Here is a 21,659-nt window from a genome sequence, read left to right as displayed (position 1 = left end):
ACTGGATGTTTGCGCAACTGAGGATCAAAACATTCTCAATGGAGTATGAGAAATAGTAAACGTCAATCAATGTGTGCTTTTGCTTATTCATTACTTCGTTAATACTTAATTCCTTCTAGAAATAGTGAAACAATACTATGAAGAAACACTAATTAAACTAATAACAATTACGTTGTATTTCTTACCATACCGTTTTTACCACCCATAGAATTTCAACCTAGCACTATACTGCATTAGTCACGCCGTAACGAAAGCTGAAATTCAAAGACCTGTATATCACGCGGCCTGCGTTGGTACTCCTCAACATAAATACGTCACAGCCCAAAGCCAGGAAACATCACAAACAGAAGACAGGGGCACAAGCAGTGCCTGACACTTCACGAACTCAAACCCACCAAGACTCAACTCAACATGACCTTCAATTACGTTCTAGAAACCAAACCAGTGCTAAGGCACAAACTCACCAACTTCCTATATGAAAACACAAGAAAAAAATCTAACGTTTTGGTTCCAAAGTGATGACATAACAATAATACTAAAAAGTTTTTTTTTAATTTTCAGTAACCCAAACATTAATTAACTAGGGAACATAACAAAGCAAAAATAAATAAATTAAATTAAAAAATAAAAACCTGACAAGTAAGCTCTCCCTGACTACTTTTTTTTTTTTAAATTTCAGTGAGGCTGTAAAATATGTCAATATCTTCGTAATATATATATATTTCATTGTAAACAAGTTCTTTAAACAAAAGAAAGCTCTGAGAGCGCTTACCTCTGACGCGGTAGGTCCCTGGTTCGATTCCTGCTCCCGACAAATAGGCTTTTGGTGAACACTGTAGGTGTGGTTATTCTTAAGACTTTCCAGTTTCCTTACATTTTCTTGATTCCACCATTATCATGTATCTCATCGTCACCTTCTCTCTTACATTGATGTACAATCATGGGGCGTTAAACTAAAAGAAAAAAAAAATCTTGCAAATATCCTAGTAAAAATGAGTTTTCTAAACTACACTAGTGGCCCCGCGTAGCGTAGTCGCTAACGCTCTCGCCTTCGGTGCGAACGGTCCCGGGTTCGATCCCGGTGGGGGAACTCGGTCGAAAAAGTATCAAAAGATTTTAAGTCCAGCCATCCTGAATGAGGTTTCCTTGGCTTTTCCTCATTCACAGCAGGCAAATGCCGGAGTGGTACCTAACATATAGGTCCCAGGCCGTTTTCTTCCTTCCCAAATCCAAAAATGAAAATGAAATCTTTGAGTTTTACGTCCCACGGTTATGCCGGTTAGGCTAAAGGAGACGGTGATGATGAGTAATGTATGAAATGGTGGAATGAAGAGAGTGTGAGGAAACGGGACAACCCCGAGAAAACCCACGCACACGGTGTTTGTCCACCACAAAGTTCACTTGGCGGGGGCTGGGATCGAACCCGGGACCCCAAGCACCAGAGGTGAGCGCTCTACCACTGAGCCAGCGCGACCCATGATTTAACGGAGAAAATACATATATTGTACATTATAATTACATTACATTACCAATCTTTCGCAATTAATAAACCACAAGTCATTACACAAGCGTGGTTGGTTCGAAGTTTAGCATCCAATTCAGGTCCGAGGCTATCTGAGACTTGGTTCTAGATCTTTAACGTGGAATACGCACCACATGAGCTTCCAGAAGATTCGAATGAACGGGAGGATGAGGAAGATTTCCCCTCTCCAAGTAATTTAATAGTGTTCACTCTAAAGATAAACCGTATATAACTCTATAACTCTCAATCTTTGTCGTTGCAGGGCACTAGTTTGAAGTGAGGTGATCGTGAACAAAAATTGACCTGATGAGAGAGCATTTTCGTATTATGATTTATTACGATATTCGGCAAGGGTTAACACAACAACAATGTGTTCATCAGATAACTTACTTTTCCTGATGAAGCCCCATCTCAGACAATTTACAGGTGGTTTCAGGAATTCACGTGTGGTCAGCTCAGCCTGACTGATGGAGATTGTGCAGGTAGTCCATCGACAGTCATTGTGCCCAAAAACGTTGCTGCTGTTCGTGAAATTATGAACACTGATTGGCATGTGACTTATCGCGAAATTCAGGAAATCTTAGGCATTGTAATGAGCCAAATACAAATAATATTGCACTATTATTTACGTGTAAAAAAACTTTGCACTCGTTGGATCCCACACAATTTAAGTCGCGCACAAAAGACGCCCGTGTAAAGTGGTGCAAAGTTATAACGAAACTGTTCAAGTCTGGATCATCTAATTCGGTGTTTAACATTGGAGCAGGTAATGAAACTTGGATATATACGTACGAACCGGAAACTAAACGACAATCTGCTGTGTGGGTGTTCCGCGAGAACCTAAACCAATCAAAGTTGTTCATGCACACTGTGCCTCCAAACAAACGATTGCATAAGTTTTTGGTAAATCAGGTCATATTGCAACTGTACCATTGGAGAATTGCAGAACAGTCAATGCAGAATGGTACACAACCATATGTCTATCAGAAGTACTGAATGTGAGCAAACAGTTCAACCGTCGTATCATTCTGCACACGACTATACGAGCTCGCACACAGCAGCTGCCACAAATGATTTTCTGGACCAGGAAAGCGAAGTCATGACATCCGGCTTATTTCCCTGATTTAGTTCCCAGTGATTTCTTTTTGTTCCCAACAATAAAGAACATGTTGCGTGGGAAGCGCTTTTGCACCTCCAGAAGAAGCCATCGAGACATACAAACTGCAGGTTTCACAGATACCAACCTCGGAGTGGCATACCTGTTTCAAGATTTGGTTCTATCGCATGAAAATGCACTGCTATTCATGGGGAGTACTTTCAAAAGCAATAAAAAAATGCACTTTCATGTTCTTGCGTTCTATCATTTTCCCGAAACTTTCAGTGCAACCCTCGTATTGCATCACTGAGATATAAATAGCTTTGATTGTATATCTAGAAAAGTCACCCTCTCGTAAGAAGCTTCATTTGAACCCTTCGAGTTACTGCACTTCCCACCTGGATACAACAGGGTAAACGTAGTCTCAAGCAGGCCCGAAACCAGCCACATATGTTTAGAGGGACCATGAATATATTAGGGGGGCAAGTCATCAAAACTTCTCTTACAAATATCTAAATTGTGTTTTCTGTATTGAGGTCTGGAGGGGCCATGAAAAGTTTAGGGGGCAGTTGCCCACTAGCCTCCCCCTCTACTTACGGGCCTGGCCTCAAAACAAAACACTAGAATGTGCGCAACTGGGGATCAAAACACAAACGGAATAGGAGAAATAATTCAAGTGAATCAAAGCCTAGCATAGCGAGTTTTTGCGTATTAGTTGCTTTGTTAATACCTAATTCCTTCTAGAAATAGTGAAACAATACTATGAAGAAAAACTAATAACCGAATGAATCTCAAGGAACCGGAATAATTTCCGACTGATTAAACTAGTTATAAATTCTATAACTTACTGTTCCGTTGAAGGTCTCAACTCCAGCAAGTAGACCTACACAAAACCAAAACTAGGGAATTAAAAATTATTTTTCTTTTTTCATGTCGCACAGCTACGACCTTAGGCCAAAAGAGACTGACAATTAATAGAAGTGAACGCGTTTATGGAAGTAATTTGTTTCCACTCTCCCACCGAGAATCGGACGAGGGGCCACGTTTAGCAAGGCCACACGGAAATCACTAGACCAGTGGGGAAGACTACTAAAATACAAAGTAACAATATATTTAATTTATAGTAGAAATCAAATTAGTGTAAAGAATTGAGAAGGAATCTTATTCTAAATGCCAACAGGGTATATAGTATGCTATTTAACGCAGTTTATCTGAAATCGTGAACTGTGCACACCAGTGGCGTATTTAGGGGGGTGGCTTCCGGGCTTAAGCCCTCCCCAAAATCTTACTTAGTAAAGTAAATGAAATATCTTGCAGAATTTTCACATTTCCAGGCAAAGCCCCCCCCCCCGAAAGTTAACAAAGCCCCTCCCGAACAAAATCGTAAATACGCCACTGGTACACACCAATATCACGGAACGATTTTTATGACGGTGCCCTTAAACTATACCAACTAAAGAAGTAGACCCAATTATCTTCGTGACATTGGGGAATGCAGGCAGGCGCATTAGCCCAGGTTGGGCACAGCTATAAAGAAAACGCATGGAAACAAAGTAAAACATCTTTCAGTTTTACGTCCCGCTTGTAACCAGAGTCTGATCTAGAAGGTAAAAACTGGGGGGGGGGGGCAGAACCCAGACTATGGTAGGTATATCATGAGTTTACTATAAACTTTGAAAGAAATATTAATAATACCTTAAATTATATCTGTCACTCAAAAAACTGGGGGGCCTAGCGCCCCCGGCCCCGGGCTAGATCCGCCACTGCTTGTAACGTAATAAAATGTAATACAAGTACTTGATTGATCAAATCTGGTTATCATACCGTGAACCAAGACTCGTAAAACAATGAAAATACAGTTACCAACTACTATGTGGTCTTCACGTTGCTGTTAGTAACCACATTATATCTTTACTATTACTTATCAATATATAACATGCTCTGTCTCATAACATCTATAGCATCTGTCCAAGTTAAAATTCAGTTGTTTTACGTTTTTACCAAGCACAGAATATGAACCCAGTCCAATCCTACAATAGTCTCACTGTGAAAGGTGAAATTAAACTGCCTGGCATTCGAACCCATGTCAGGCATTTGCTTTAACGTCCGTTGCAGACTCTCGTGGCGGCTTGCGTGCATACCCATGGCTTTCAACTATGGTTTAGTAACCAAATCAAGTGCCAAGACAAATACAAATAGCAAACACGCCAACTCTCCATATCAAGTTAACGCAGATGGGAGGGGAGGAATGTATACCTAAATTCCAAATTTATGTATCCAAAACAATGAAAACATGTTTTAATTTTGAAAATTATGTTTTCTAGACCAAATATGAACTAACCAGAGATTTCAAGGAACCAGTTCGTCATAAGCTAGAACCATCGCATATCACTAACTATTCAAAATTATATTACTAATTTCTAATATTTCAAACTACTAAGGCAAGGGAATGAGTTAATTTTTTGTGGAAGCTAATTTGAGCTCATTTTACTTTCATATATACATACCAATAAGCTGGAAGTTTCAAGAAGGCCTGAAGATGGTCAAAAAGGGTTCTCAAGCCCTCTCTCCTGGCTTACATCCTAGCTACGGACATGACCGTGTTATACTACTCTATGTGAAGATACGTTCCTCAACCAACATAGGACATTTTTTTCGATTACTTACGTAAAGAAAAAATATTTTATGCAACCTATATACACCTTTGAGTAATTTCAAAATGCTCCAAGATTTCAAATGACTTAATCAAACAGTCAATATTGTATGATATTTAAGTTATGAAATGAGAGCTCGGACCACGGTGGCTCAGTGGTAGTGTGGTCACTTCTGACGTGAGGAATTACTCCCTGTTCAATCCTTGTTCCAAGGTTAAGTACCATAAACTCCGTCGGTCCAGACCTACTATGTAAGTGAACCGGTAAAAATGCACTTTAAACAGAACATTCATAGGAACCAATACTAAACCGAGCCCTGCGGGGTGTCTAACCCCGTTCGCTTGCTGTCACTCGCTCAGTTATATTTCCCTTAGTAAGTAACACTGGAGATCTTATATTTGCAGGATTGGGGGAGAAACTAAAAGATACCCAAAATCACTTGTTCTGCTCAAAGTGCACTCTTACCAGTGAACGAAAATTAAGCAAACCTAACCAAAATATATTTATACGTAATTATGCCAGTTTTTTTTTCCTTTTTAATAGAACCACTCAATCGTAATAAAATAATCACCCTGACTACTAAGTAATCTTGACTCGCTATCGCTCACTTGGCATTACTATGTGAATTGAATATTGAGCTTTGATGAAGAAAGTAACCATCCTGGCTACCAACTCTCTTTACTTATATATGCGCACCAGCATTCTAGAACCTTCCCCGTAATTACTGTCAAAGTTGAAGAGCTATTGGGGCTTAACGGAATAAATAGGTCTACACTGTTCCCAAGTGCTTTGTGATGAACAAACACCATGGCCCTTTTTTCCACAGAGTTCTCTCGTTTCCTCCCACTTTCGTTATTCCAACATAATCATTCATTTCATAATCAGTCTCCCTCAGCCCCAGTGCATAATCGTGGGACATTAAACTTTAAAAAAAAAAAAAGAAAAGAAAAGAAAGATTAACGTAGTCTACACAAACTGCTACTTCTATAAACATACCTTCATACATTTACGTAAATAAAAAACAAACGAGCTTACGGAATCTCGCAGCACTGAGGTGAAAGTAAAACAAAACTAATTGAAATGTAAAATAGTAGATCTTCTAGTGCAGGAAAACCAACTTACTTGAAATCCTAGGTGAGTGACCACGATCAAAAATGCTTCCACTCTCCTTCTTATACTAATTTTGCACATCAAATGTCAAGCCAAGACGAAGCTAAGTCGCTTCTATATGCTACTGAATTCTGGGTATTACAAAAATAATGACAACCCGCCCGCTAATGCTACCAATGAAAAGGATCCACCAGTTAGTAACCCCTACGGGCAATTTTACTATTGGGCAATGGAAATAAAAAAAAAATGCTTTTTACGTCAAGCAACTGATAGCAGACACTGATATATTACTTGTTTTCTCTGTTGTTTTTTAAACCTTTCAATACCCACGTATTTTTTCTGTAGTGGGACTGGGTTGTTAGTACACAAGATATACATGGAAAGATACAGCAGGCGGCGCGGTGTCTCATTGGTAGAGCGTTCACCTCCGGTGCTTGGGGTCCCTGGTTCGATCCCAGCTCGCGCCGTGTGGACTTTGTGGTGGACAAACACCGTGCTCGTGGGTTTTCTCGGGGTTCTCCCGTTTCCTCCCACTTTCTTCATTCCACAATTTCACTCATTTCTCATTATCACCGTCTCCTTTAGCCTAACCGGCATAACCGTGGGACGTTAAACTTAAAGATTTCATTTCATTTTCAAAGATACAGCACCGAGGCTACTAGGCTATATTAGACGTAGATCCGTAGCTTTCATTCAAACCACATTAGAGAGCACGGTGGCTCAGTGGTAGATCCTTGTCTCTGTGGCGTGAGGTCCCTTGTTCGATCCTCGACCAAGTAAGTTTGGGGTGGGCAACATCGTGTGCGTGGATTTTCTCGGGGTACTCCTTTCCCTCCAACATTCTCATTCCATCAATTCTTCCATCATCATTCACTTACTTTGATCATCGTCTCCCTTACCCTAGCGGACATAAGTATGGGACGTTAAACTGAAAGATTTCATTTCAATTCATTTCATTTCTCAAACCACAGTACCTACCATCGAGAATCAAACCTGTTCTGCATAGGCAGCGAAGTTCTAACTACTTGGCCATGAGGAATCCCATCAGGGGTGTCATTTAGAGAGGGCAGGGAGGGGCAATTGCGCCCCTGAGATTGAGATTTATATAGATTTTATCAATAGAATAGTATTAAATCAGTAAGAAAACGCAAAATTTTACTTATATCAAGAGGTCTTGCCCCCCCCCAAGCAAAATCTGAAATGACGCTCCTGAATCCCATCGATGTATGTTTGGTTTGGTCAACAACATATTTTCCTCCTTTGCTTCTTTCTTTAGTGGTTGAATAATAATAATAATAATAATAATAATAATAATAATAATAATAATAATAATAATAATAATAATGAGTTTCTTCGTGGTTAAGCGGTTAGCGTACGCGCCTTTGGCATGAGAGACCCGGATTCGATTCTTGGCAGGAGTTCATGTGGTTCGAATTCCACGTTAATCAGTAGGTCCCGTCTCATATAGCCTCGCTGCTTAAAGGGACGTTAAACTCAAAATCAACTCAACTCAATAATAATAATAACATACATCCAGAAATGCTTTAGAGGTGGCTGCAAATCGGATGATTAATATGTATGCTTCATATACATAAAACAAAACGTAATAGACGACTAGTTAGCTTCCATGGGCACGTTGTATTACAGAAAGATCAGTATTATAAACGTAATTTGGAAGATGGTATAAATATAAAGAAGGCAACAATGTAATCCTGGTATCTTATGCGTTCATCACAGGGATGATACTGCATTGTAATATATATAGAATATAGGAATAGTCTATAGTTGTTTTAAGACATCGGAGAACTCCAGTATGTGACGTAAAATAAAGTGATAAACAACTCCGCTTTTTTCGCCTGTGATCAGTACTCCAACTAAGATTTTTTTTTTTAAAAAAAAAAAGGTACATTGGAAGCTTGTACGGTGGCGTCAACTGCCGTGTCCCCGTACGAATCCTTCCATTTAACACAATGCTTCTTCACGACTGCCGGGTACGAAGAGTTGCTCGAGACAGTTGTTCTAAAGCTAACGGTGGCGGCGACTGTTTTAGAGGAAGCAACTACAGTTGCCCCGTACAAAAGCTCCAATTTAAGCAATACTTCACAAGCAGTGACATAACTCGGTGGTTGCGTGTTAAAAGGACATTAGAAGAACTAAAACACGTAAATGACGTAATCGAATTTTCCGAAGAAATAAAATAAATTTCGATGATTTTTTCCAAACCAAACTTTGACTTTCCGCTGAATAAAATGAAATGAAATGAAATCTTTAAGTTTAACGCCCCAGGGATATGCCGGTTAGGCTAAAGGAGACGGCAATAATGAGAAATGAGTGAAATGGTGGAATGAAGAAAGTGGGAGGAAACGGGAGAACCCCCGAGAGAAACCAAGAGCACGGTGTTTGTCCACCACAAAGTCCACTCGACGCGAGCTGAGATCGAACCAGGGTCGTCAAGCACCGGAGGTGAACACTCTATCACTGAGCCACCACCCCCGCTGAATAAAGTCGAAGTCACTACTTCAAAAATGAAATGAAATGAAATCTCTAAGTTTTACATCCCACGTTTATGCTGGCTAGGCTAAAGGAGACAGTGATGATGAGAGATGAGTGAAATGGTGGAATGAAGAAAGTGGGTGGAAACGGGAGAACCCCGAGAAAAAACATGCACACGACATTTGTCCACCACAAAGCTCACTTGGCGCGAGTTGGGATCGAACCAAGGACCCCATGTGCCAGAGGTAAAGGCCTTACCACTAACCCATCATGGCCTCTATTAATAAAATTGCAAACTTTTTTTCATGTTATAAGTGTACAGCATACAGTACATATATACATTGTATTATTTATACCTTTTATAAACCATGAGTTGTAAGTAACAGACCGTCTAACGTCGTAAATATATTTCACGTGAATTACTTTTCTATATTGAAAGTATTTATCACGAAAACCTATCAACATAATATTTTCAGATTTGAAACGTCAAAAACTGGAATGTTACGCGCTTACAAGTAGGTCAGATAAGCTAGTAAATTTGCATGCATAGTAAAACTAAGTAAAGTTGACTGATAATAATTTCCGCCCCATCACATTTGGTGCCTTAACTCTCTGTGCTACTCGACTATTTTTACAAATTGATTCCCTCCCTTCAGAGTGTTTCACGAAACAAATCTTGGACCCGGTAGAGTTCTCACCTCTGACGCCTTGGGTCCATGGGTCGATTCCAGCTACTGTCAAGTGAGCTTTTGGTGGGCAAACACTGTGTGCGTGATTACTCTTAAGATTCTTCCGTTCCACCCCACTTTCTTTTTGCAACCATTATCACCTATCTCATCATCACCTTGGTGGATAATCGCAGGACGTTAAACAAAAAGCTTTATGTGAAAATATTCTAGCAAAAATGGCTAACAGTCTTTTAGACTACACGAAGACGATATTCGCGCTGAAAACGGTTTCTAAGCAAACATGTTATGAAGTTATGAGATTTACTCTATGTTATAGTAATTCTCCTCCGAGGAAGGGACCGTCTAAAAAGAAATAAATAAACACAACATTTACTTTGTGCACCTTGAAATGTAGAAAAAGTTTATAAGCGCCAATGTTCAAAGAATTCTCAAAATTCAGATTCGCCCATTCTTTCTTCTTAACTAACGGGTTAAAATAGGAAGAGTTGCAACCAGAAGTCACGTTAACATGTTAGTGATTTATTAAGCTTAAAGAGAGTTATACTAAAGTAATCGGTAATTAAAGGAATATTTAATTAATGTTATAGTTAACTATTGTACTTACTCAGGCTTTTGTTTCCTTCCTTTGTTCTTTTTAGCTGTAAACAAACCTAGTTCAGTAAATGACTCTTCTTCTTCTTCTTCTTCTTCACCAATTTAATGCCCGAGGCAACAAATATCGTTGGATAGTTAGTAAATATATGAAGCGTATAATAAATTAATAAGATCGTGTTACGTAGTAAAGTATTAAAAGTATAAAGTAGAAGATATAGAATGAAGGGTGTTACGACCTCCCACGCCGTGACATGATATGCATAAACCGACCCGCAAGAAAACGACAGTTGTTCTTTGTTCAATGACGTCACTCATGATGAAAGAAAGAACTGTCCATGGGCGGTCAGAATCTCACATACAGATGGATGTATGAAATATATAGCTGACGTATATAATATACGTATACATGTGTAATATACGGAAGTTTGTTCGATGTCAGACATCCTGCAGCAACATGATGTAATATCTAAGTGAGAAAAAGGCAGTAATTATGTAGTATATGGATAACGTATGCTCCATACAGATTTCCGTACTAAACGTAAGGATTCCATATATTTGTACAACATACCGCTGTCCGGATAACGGATTTTTCTCAGTGTATGTATTACAACAAAAATATTATTTAACATTATGGCTGACGAAAGTATTATTCAAGAGAAACAAACAAATTACTATTGCGTTAAGATAGTTTGCAAAATCGTAAAGAAAACAACTGCTACTTCTAAACACAGGGCCTTATGCAGAGTCGTTTTGACATATGATTAGCGTCATACTAAATGCCTGACTACTGCATGGAAACATATGTTAGTCGAACTCTTTAGTATGAGATCGGGCTTCTTCGTGGCTAAGCGGTTAGCGTACGCCTTTGGCATGGGAGACACCGGTTCTATTCCCGGCGGGAGCTCATGTGGTTTGGATTCCACGTTAATCAGTAGGTCCACGTTTCATATAGCCTCGCTGTTGAAAGAGACCTTAAACTCAAAATCAACTCAAATCTTTAGTATGACACTAAACACGCGTCAGAACGACTCTGCGTAAGACCCGTAATGTTATATCTTTTTTTTTTATTTAATGAAAACAACTTACGTTAGAGAATGGCTTTCACTTGTAGACAATTTAATTCCGTTTACTGTAGAAATCCTACGCTTTTTTCCTAAGATTTCTATCGGTTCAGCGATGTCTTTTGGGCACTTCTCTTTTGTGATTCCTTTCACAGTTGTAGGGCTAATGTATAAAGCTGAATCTACTCTTTCAATCACTTTATTCAATGGCAAGAAAGGACCGTCGTTACGTTCTTTTTCGAAATATTCCCTAAGATTAAACACAAATTCTCGTGCCTGATTTGTCAAGGGCACCCCCTTTCCGCACTTCTTACGCACTTCAGGCATTATGTTCATAAACACATACACATACTAAATTTATATTTTAGGTCTATGTGAATAATACGAATACAAACTATGTTCCATTGATGAATGAAAATAACAATGATTACACCACAATATTCACACAATGCACTGAGATGATAGCACAAAAAATCAAAACAATCTGACAACACAAAAACTTTCACAGCAATGAGTAGGTATAAATGAGGCAACACTGTTCGGTTACCATGGAAACAACCTAGTGTTTCCAAATGTATGTCTATGTGTAGTGTTTTAGGTCTATGTGAAAAGACAAACATAGCTGGATCACGTTCGTTACTTCCGAACCACTCAATTTCTAAATCAGTCCTTATGAAAAGCTCGTTATAACGATTTCTGTAATATATAGAGTATGTAGGTACATTTTTACCTAATGTAACAAATTTCCTACAAAGATCATTACTAATTATACTAATTTCAGCCTGACATTCCAAATAATGGTCCATTGCCCTTGAACTTTAGAAGAGCCGTACAGACTGACTACCTTCTTCGCTTTCAATTTCACGAAAACCTACTCCCTCCGGCGATAGGGAGGTGGACCGGTTGTTATTCCATGTAACCCCACTTCTATTTACGTAGCAAATTTGTCGAAAGGACAGAGTTGTGTCAATAAGTGGAAAAAGAAAAAAGTATTCATTATTGTGGCAATAACTTTAGGCCTAGTGGAACTACGTTGTGCTGGAATGTTGAGGAGTAAAGTGAAGTAGATTATTTTTTAAATATCTAGTTTGTAAATATTTCAACTTATAATCTGATTCAATCAGTGATAAAGTAATTCGATTCCTTTATCGTTCTGTCATGTGGTCGCTTTGATTCTTCTTGCTATGACGGTTCGCAACACTCTCGTCAACTTACACGATGTTAGATCTGTCAGAGTTCAGGTTACGATGGCCCTAGTCTAGTGATGAGCATAGGAAACAATTTAATCAGGACATTTCCTCCATGGAGAAGAGATACCAGCCACAGTGGAGTTCACAAATGCTAGGTGATTACTGTTGGACAGTCAAAAAAGATGTTCAAAAAACAAAACAAAGAAGAAAGTCAACAACTAAAACATTTTAGTTATGGTAAGTAAGTGTTCATTTATTAAGAAGATATCACTCACTTCTTATTTATTAAGTAGACATAAAATTGTGTTTTAGTGCAGTTCCTGTTTCTGCATCACTATATACAAATAGCAAGTTAAGACAAAATATTTTATAAACTATTTTTCTTTGGAGGGAATTTCCAATAAAATCCCTCTAGAAATTCCCTCATAAAAAGGGTGACACAGTGTATACATCAATGAAAATATCTTTTATTTCAAATCAAATGAGGTATAAACCATGCTTATATTGTAATTTTCGTGGAAGTTATACGTGATTTTATCTGCATTAATGAAAATGGGAAAATGAACAGTACACATATCATATTTTTATATGAATATGTTTATTTCTCTAGAAAGAATAATGCGATTCTTATGAACCTTAGCGGCCTTACTAAGCATAAATCAAGCTAACATACATTATAATTTGCGTATACATATCTAAGGGAACCCGAGCTACAGGTATGATAATGGAAAAAAGGGATATTTGAGGGGAAATTTCCCGCAAATCCCTCTGTCACGAGAAAACTGAGGGTGATGGAGAAAAACTAATAGCAGATTCGAATTCTACGTGAAACGTTCTATTAGAATCAGGCATTTTCTTCCGTGTGCCTGAGAAGTTTGTTTCCGCGACTAGCGTTATCTTTTATCTATTTGAAAATATCACATAATTCCTGTAAAATTGGCGTAATTTCAATTTAGCTATGATGGGGCCTTTCCATAATATCTAGCCATCTGAGCGCAGATATTTCGAAGTCGAATTGTTTCCCACCATATTACATGGATCAGAATGCTGAGCCCATGACCAAAAAACAAGAGAGATTGTAAGTTTCTGAAAGTTAAGGTTCTCGCAGAAGAGTTTTCGAAACAAAGATAGAAGAAAAATAATATGATGCCAAAGAACAAAAACGAGTAAATTTAAAATAGCATTAGTTCACAGCAAGTTACGAGGTAATGAGGTCGAAATATTTAGTCTACGTATAAAACATATCACTCTCAAACATAATACGTGAAAGGTGCACAGAAATCCAGACAGAAAATCTAAACGCAAAAAGGGTTTAAAGACCAAAATAAGATGAAAGGATACTTCATAGCAAAATTCCAGGAAAGAAAATACTGACAATCAAGAACAAATTTCTTTGTTCGCACTTATACAGTGGTCAAATTTTGATTTCGTGGCAAAGAGCCTTTCCAACTCGTACAATAAAATTATTTTTTAAAAATAAAAAATAAAAATAATTTTTGTTCCTTTTGTGGAAGATGTATGAAGAGCTATTTATACTTTTAGTAAACTTCACTGTGAGAATCTCTGTTAAAAAGGCAGCGATGCTTACACAATACCCCAAGATAAGTATTGTGTAAGCACCTAATAGTGTTTTTAGACTAAAAGATTCTGAGCTAATTTGGTAATATTACTTTCTGCAAGCTTCTTGTAATGCCAGGCATCACTTTCCCATTTCGATTGTAAACCTGATTCTTCACAAATTGAAATAATACGAGTGAACTCGCTTGTAAAAGGTGAATCATGCCTTAACCCATACGAACTAGGATATCTCACTGAGCCACCGGGTATTGCATAGAATAGATTTTTATAGTCCTTCTGAAATATATTCTCATTTATCTTTATATTTCCTATTGCATAGTTCTGTCTTATGTATGAGATAAAATTCCCTCCTGAAAACGTTTCTTTTCCTGACTGGGAAGCATTGATCCATTTTCTATTAATTCTCTGACTAATTGAAGTTTTCGTACGATGAAAGTACAATCTACGGACATCGTTAGTCCCTCCGAAAGGAATTCCAGAATTTAAGAGTTCCTCCAAGGTATTAATATAAGGATATCTTGCAGGCGACGTAAGAAAACCAAATAAGGAAGCTTGGTACCCTGTATTCAATGTGAGTGCAGCTAATACCCAAACAAGAAATAAACTCTTCATTAACTTAGAGTTTGGAATTAATGGAGCTGATGATCCTAACAGAATCAAAAGACTAAATAGAAACGGCGATTTAAGAGTAACAGAATCTACGAAGTTATTTTCCACTGATTTTATCAATTGCAATACTAATGAGAACAACATATAGCTAAGTATTATTATCATCCAAATCTCCGATTTGAAAGGAAATAAAAGATTCATCCACATAGGATATAAATCTGGACGATGAGCTACGAAAAAGTGAGCCGAAAATCGTTTACTTAATAATGGTTCGAAAATAATTGAGACCACAGAACTAGATATATCTTCACAGAAACTGAAATCAAAGTAGTGACAGTACAACATTTGAATATATTTAATATCATATTTTCTACCTTCAAAGTAAGGAATGAATATGCAACGTTCAAATCCTCTTTGTGGCTTAAAGTGTTTTTCCGAAAAATTATATTCGGCATTTGTTTTAGCTTGAAAATTTAATTTCTTTGAGAGTATATTAATTAAATTTCCTGCTATGCCGCTCAAAGTATAATTACCATTTCCCTTACGTTCTATATATGAAGAAGGGAATCGATTACAAACGTGAAATATTAAAGTACACCCGTTAAGATTTTTTATTTTGTTAGGAAATAAATCTACTTCATGAGTAAATTTACCTCCAACCCATTGATCAATAACAACAGGTTTATTTACAAAGCTGCCAACTTTCTTCGTGAAAGCATAATAAGTAAATACCTTTATGACAGTAGTATTAGTAACATTTTGTTTACTCATTACCCTCTCGCTTTCAGGAGCAATGACTACAACGTTGTAAAAGTCAAAAATGTACATGACATAAAAAATTCTTGTAAGGTGTCCTAAAGAATAGTTGTTATTGACGAATACAATTACACATTTCCTGTTTGAGTTCCACATATGAAAATACCGCAACTCAGTGTAAATGTTAGTAATAGTTTGAACAGAACGAATGATAAACATGTATGCCATCTTACGGTGAGCAAACAGCCACGTTCTATAAAAAAATCTCCTCCAACGCTCACGGTCTCTCTTATATTCAAATTTCAGCATAATGTTTCCCATATAATTTTTCGTCACCTCTGCTTCCACATCTTGTACATTTCTATTTTTTTCTACAAATATCAACAAGTTTCTGGTACCCTTCACGTAAGTATTCAGTACGTTTATAGTACACTGACTTAGTTCATGTTCAAAAATAGGTCTTGAGAGTGTTTCCAAAGAATGTGCTTTATTGGTGCATGACACGAGGGCAATTACAGCAGAAACTAGCAGGAGAGATGTCGCCTTCATATCCAACAGTTTTCTGCAACAAACATCGTAATAATAGTTTAATATTATTTAGTATAGTATTGCGAAACATATTAAAGTATCCTGAAAAGAGATTTGTCATAAATAAACATACAATATTACTGTCGTTAAATAATTATACCTTACTATATGCAGCTTCTTTTCGTGAGGTTTGTGTAACATTTATCATTTGACTGCTCGTACGCTACGAAACTTGGATGAATCCAAACGGTCTAATAGTGTTATTAGTTTTCTTTATCCGTACTTTGCTGGACACAGAGAGGGAAAGCATAATCTTATAAGAACCATACAGTGTTAATTATTTTTTTATTTAATTTCAAAAAATTGAATTAATATACGCTATTTCAAATCTCTGTGAAACATTAAAGAAAATTTAACTATATGTAAAGAGGAAGAGTTTCAGAAGAAAACTTTATACTGAATACGATTTGAATAATTCCGCATCCTCCATTATATATATAACAGAAAATCTTCTAAAGAGTGTGAGTGCGTACTCTTAGAATAGGTAGCCATTTTACTTTTAAACCGGGTGCAGTTATTTGTTAGTATAAATTTACCTACACTTCGTTTGCAGAAATTGAAATTGTAAGATTGAAAAAATTACATAACCTGAAAATTGCAAAAGGGAAACATACACAATTATCGGAAATTTCATCCATTTTCGTCATGTTAAAAATATACAAGTAAACACATTAGTTAACATTCGTTGTTCAATGTTGGCTTGAATTCTATGGTTTGCAAACGGACAGGACATGGCAAGGCACAAAAAAGTAGTAAAGAAATATTCAAAAAGAACATAAATTATCAAAAGTTTAGTGAACTCAGATCATATGAGTGAGGCATATGATCACTTCGGAGAGCACAGTGTCCTTCACATCTGTTTGGAATCCGGTGCTAAGAAGACAGGAGTATTTCCACCCATTCTTTACTAAGGATTGTTTCGGAAGCCTGTTGGTTACGGAGTCTTAAATTGCTTTGTGGAACTCTCCTGACGTGTATATCTTAGGAAGGTTCGATAGGGACAGGCTCTCAGGAATATGTTGCCCAAACATTACGCTTGATGCCCTCGCTTTCTAACGGCTCTGTATCATGATCATTTCTCGTCGTCATCAATGCAAACAAATCTGGATCCATGACGTTAAAGACGAATATACCATTTCTATATTCCGGTTTGATATCGTTCTTCAGTAACGGATCCGAAGTCGAAGAAATGATGTGGTGTTATTCCATTTTTCATTCTACACTCATGTCCAAAATGATTGTCACATGTCTATAACTGTGTTCGTGTAAGAATAAAATTTGATAATGATTTTGCAAGTTACCTTTAATACTGATACTATGTGTATGATCCGAAAATGTATATTTGTGGTAAATTTCATAGGAAAAGTATTATAAATACGAAAATTAGAATGTGTAAAACAATATGTTGCTAAATAGAAGAGAAAGATTCATTTTCGTTTTATTGTTCTTATTTACTGCTCTTTTGATATGAAATTTCCACATACATGTCTGCCGATTATGCACATACTAACATTGTAAGAAATACCGGGAGAATTCGTTATCAAATTATATTCGTAAAACAACTTATTTATAGAAATGCGAAATAATTTGGGACATGAGAGTGCATGCGCATACTACAACTCCAGCACCTCTATATCAGTCAAATTTCAGATCATCTGTAGATGATATAGGGTCACAATCCCATCTCCTTCCACAACCTAGATATAGAGAATCGTTCTACACAAAACTGTAATTGGTACCAGTACATCGGACTGGGTCACCTTCTTGATCATTACACTACTGTAGTTTGTCAAGATAATCGATTAAAAACAATGGAAAACGCTTTATTGTTTTCCCTGACATACAACTCTACAGTATACAGACGTTGTTAACGAGTCGTACGTTATATATGTTCATCAGACATACTGGAATAGGTATAAGCAATTTTCACTGGAATACTTTTCAAGTGGGTATTTAATTAAATACTTCAGCTACAAGCAATATTTAACATTAGCTATGATAGGTTAATAGTTAGCTACCTATGAAAACAAAGTTCATGTTCTTTTTATGGGATCTATACAGAGTCTTTATGAAAGAGTTACTAAACTCTAAACCAATGAATTAATCTTTTCTGAAACTATGAAGAAACTCATGAAAATTGCTCTTTTAGAACGTGAAGTTGTTCACATTCACGTTCACGTGACTATAACTAAACTTTTGACGTCACAGTGGCCTCTGAACAGTATGACAAAGAATCCAATCAAGAAAGAACAGTGCATTATTTATGCAACATGATGGATCCTATTCCATATCTACTGTTATGTTCAAGCACTTATGGACCTAAGGTTTTCTGGTAGATGGATCGGCAAAGGAGCACTAATTGTCAAGTCTTCTCGTACACCTGACCTGAATTCGTTTTACTATTTAAGAATTTAACTAATTTTAAATAGTGAATTACAGACATAATCAAATCCATCGAACAAGATATGATTGCCTGAACATGATAGGAGGTAGAATATCTTTAGGACATATGCAGGACTACGAAATATCGAAATATACTAGGTGACCAAAAAACAAAACTGCCTAAGCGGTTAACTACGCGCCTTTGGAGTGGGAGACTCGGGTTTGATTCCCGGCGGGAGATCATGTGGTTCAGGTTCTATGTTAATCAATAAGTCCCGTCTCATGTAGCCTTGCTACTGAAAGGGACCTTAAACTCCAAATCAATTTAATTCAACAAGAGTTTCGATTCGATTTTAATATGTGAAAAGTCCTGTCCCTCCTGAGAAAGAAATGGTTCACTACAAGAAAAGTTGGTGCATCCAACCATGAGATATAAAGGTATTTCTAGTTCACTGCACCCTTATATATACTCGTATAAGTAAGTATATTGTTTCACATAGATCACAATTAGATATATTTTTAGAGGTCCCAATCTCCTGGTCGAAGTCTCAAGTGCTATACTTCTAATCAAGAACAAGCTGAGATGCTAAAATTTGAAATGTGTGATAAAATTCCTGTAGAGAAATAGAAAAGATATTGACTATTTATTTCAGTGTGTCGTACTTACTAAGAAATATGCTTGAATATCAAGTTGTGTAAATCTCATCAAATTACTGTCTGAGAAGTCCTGGTAGAACTTTCAATATTGTCCTGTTAGAAGTTTCAGGTTAGTAGCAACAGAACTCTTGCAACTTACTAACAAGATCACGAACTTCAAATGAAAACGTTCAATATTCAGTTGAGTTTCAACTAAGATAATTATTGTTTTCGTACAATAATGTATTATTCTTGATAAGAAGGATACGAGCTATTTTTCGTTACACTAACGTTGTGTTCTGGATATTTAGCTAAATAATAATTATAAAATCCATATACCTATTGTGATTCAGTTCCTAATGTAGAACGATATAATTGATTTAATATTTTACTCCAGATTTTGTGCGAAAACAGTTTAATAATTTGACATGAAATATAGTTCGTAATACTAAAATTATAGATTAGCTAGTTTTCAAAAGTAGTAAAGACATTAGTTATTATGAATACAACTTAATTTTGCTTGCAACAGAAACATTCAAAGTATCCATTATCTAAATCTTAGTGATGAATCATCTTATAAGTTACATCATTTACGCCACTAACAACACTAAATTTTATGTTTTTCTTGTAGGGACATCAGACATAATATAAATCAAAATACAAAGTTTGTAACGCAAAAAAATCCCATTTCTGTTGTTATGCTAAATATTAACTAAAGGTCAGGGTCATTCCTAACAAATACTTGGTATTGCACAACTAGTTGTATCTAAATGATAACTAAATTCCCTATTTCTTTTTTTTTAAATGAGAATGACTTGAATTCCATCCTAAATCGAAGGACAGTGTGTTATATTACTCTGTGTAGAAAATGAAATAAAACAAAAAAAAAATAATATCATCAGCTGAGCTATTCCCGTCGATATGACCTTACTTAGAACATCATTAACCGAGCTTAGAAGTTAGTATATCATTACTTAACACATACTATATGATCATAAGTCATTAAACTAAAGATTTTATTTAATATTATTTTATACACTCTAATCATTCCTTTCCGTAGTTTTGTAACCTCTCACAACGCGCCAAAACCTATTCACTATCTCGATCCTGTTAAAGATATCGATATTCTTTTAATGGATTTTAGTGACTCCCTGAGACATTCTTCCATGCAGTCATGAATATATCCCATCTAACCTAACAGAACAACGAGGAATCCTACACTTCAAGTGGAGAGATCCCTTGCGCCTCCATTAAAAGATTGTGAATCATGAATTTTTGGACAACGCAGACTATAAGTCTAAGACATAGAATGACGCTCAGCTAAATGTCTTGTAACCTTTAAAAGCTCATTTTCCTTGCCTTTGCATCATCCTATACCTTTGAAACAGAGCTATCTTGAGGAAATGTTTACTGTTTTTTCTCCTTTCTAAGATTTGATTAACTTTGTAGATGTTTGTAACTATGGTTATTTATATTATGTATATAAACATATCAAAGACAATGGATTAAATCCAAACAATATAACTATTTATTAATCCTCGCTCATAAACCTTCATTGAACGAATTAATTTGGTCGTGTTGAAATAATATGATTTTTTATGTTTTTACTTCTGGGGTAACAAGTTACAGCATAGATGTAACGGTTTTATTACGCTAGTGAAAGCAGAGTTTAGTGTCAATATAAGCAGAAACCATGTGGTATGGGAGATTGTGAAACAATTATTTTTTTCTTAATGTTAAGAGAAGAAAGAAAAAAACTTTTGTTAAAAATTTACAAGTAACAAACATGCACATTTTGTGCTTTTCATATGTTTTTGACGCTCTGACAGTCTCTGTCCGACCTATGCCACTAGATGAAAACTGTGTGGTAGAAAGCTTAATTCCATTGATGCCACATGGCACCGGCGTGCACTATTTGATAATGTATACCTTTTAAGAATACCTTTATTATTGTTATTGTCATTGATTCTCTATAATGTCAATTGAAATCAAAATGCATTTTAGGATTAACATGGGAAGCCAAAACAAATAATTTCTGACCATAATCAAAATCCAAAACTAAATATTCAAAATTATAATGAATATTTTATATAAAAGTAGAGGACATTAACTATGTATTTTAATATACTGCACTACTAAGCAATTTGATTTAATTATATCAAGAGGCATAATTTTAATGATTTGTTTTTCTGAGCAATATTACCTTTTCACAAGGTTTAGAGTTTTAGATAGAAATTCTCAAAACTTGAATTGTGAGTGTTTAATAGTCAAATGAATTTCGAATAAAACTCTACTATTTTTTCTTTCTTATGACTAAATAGCTATTAACTATGTTCCATTACGTTAAGGATGTGTTCTATATATGTTGCAAAATACTAATTACAAGAGACCATAAATCTACTTCATCCCTAATACTGATCAATAAATTATTTAATAGTTTACTACAGACTTTGCCGCAAGACAATTTAATAACTGACGTGAAATAAATTTTGTTACTGAAATTATGGTGTAAGAAGCCTTCAAGTTAGCCAATATATTAACATGTATTATGAGAATAAGCTGTTTTCCCACGAAACACATAATATCTGTATTATTTAGACGTTAATGATCTATAATATTTTCGTATCTTACTTCGCATCTGTCATTAACAACATAATAGTTTATATTATTCATGATTGGATATTAAGAAGAAATAACATAA

General features: G+C 36.1%; 1 protein-coding gene across 1 annotated transcript; it reads right to left on the bottom strand.

Moving 5' to 3' along the window:
• Positions 1 to 14,041: 14,041 nt before the first annotated feature.
• On the bottom strand, positions 14,042 to 14,740 carry LOC145692077 (uncharacterized). The gene has a single exon (XM_081767368.1). It carries the CDS (start codon positions 14,738 to 14,740, stop codon positions 14,042 to 14,044), a length of 699 nt encoding a protein of 232 aa, XP_081623494.1.
• Positions 14,741 to 21,659: the final 6,919 nt, after the last annotated feature.

The sequence above is a fragment of the Thermobia domestica genome, chromosome 8 (assembly GCF_964235325.1).
Source record: "Thermobia domestica chromosome 8, izTheDome1.hap1.1, whole genome shotgun sequence".
Classification (NCBI taxonomy): Eukaryota; Metazoa; Arthropoda; class Insecta; order Zygentoma; family Lepismatidae; genus Thermobia; species Thermobia domestica.
The sequence above is the reverse complement of the archived record's forward strand: the minus strand, read 5'-3'. Positions and strand labels throughout refer to the sequence as shown.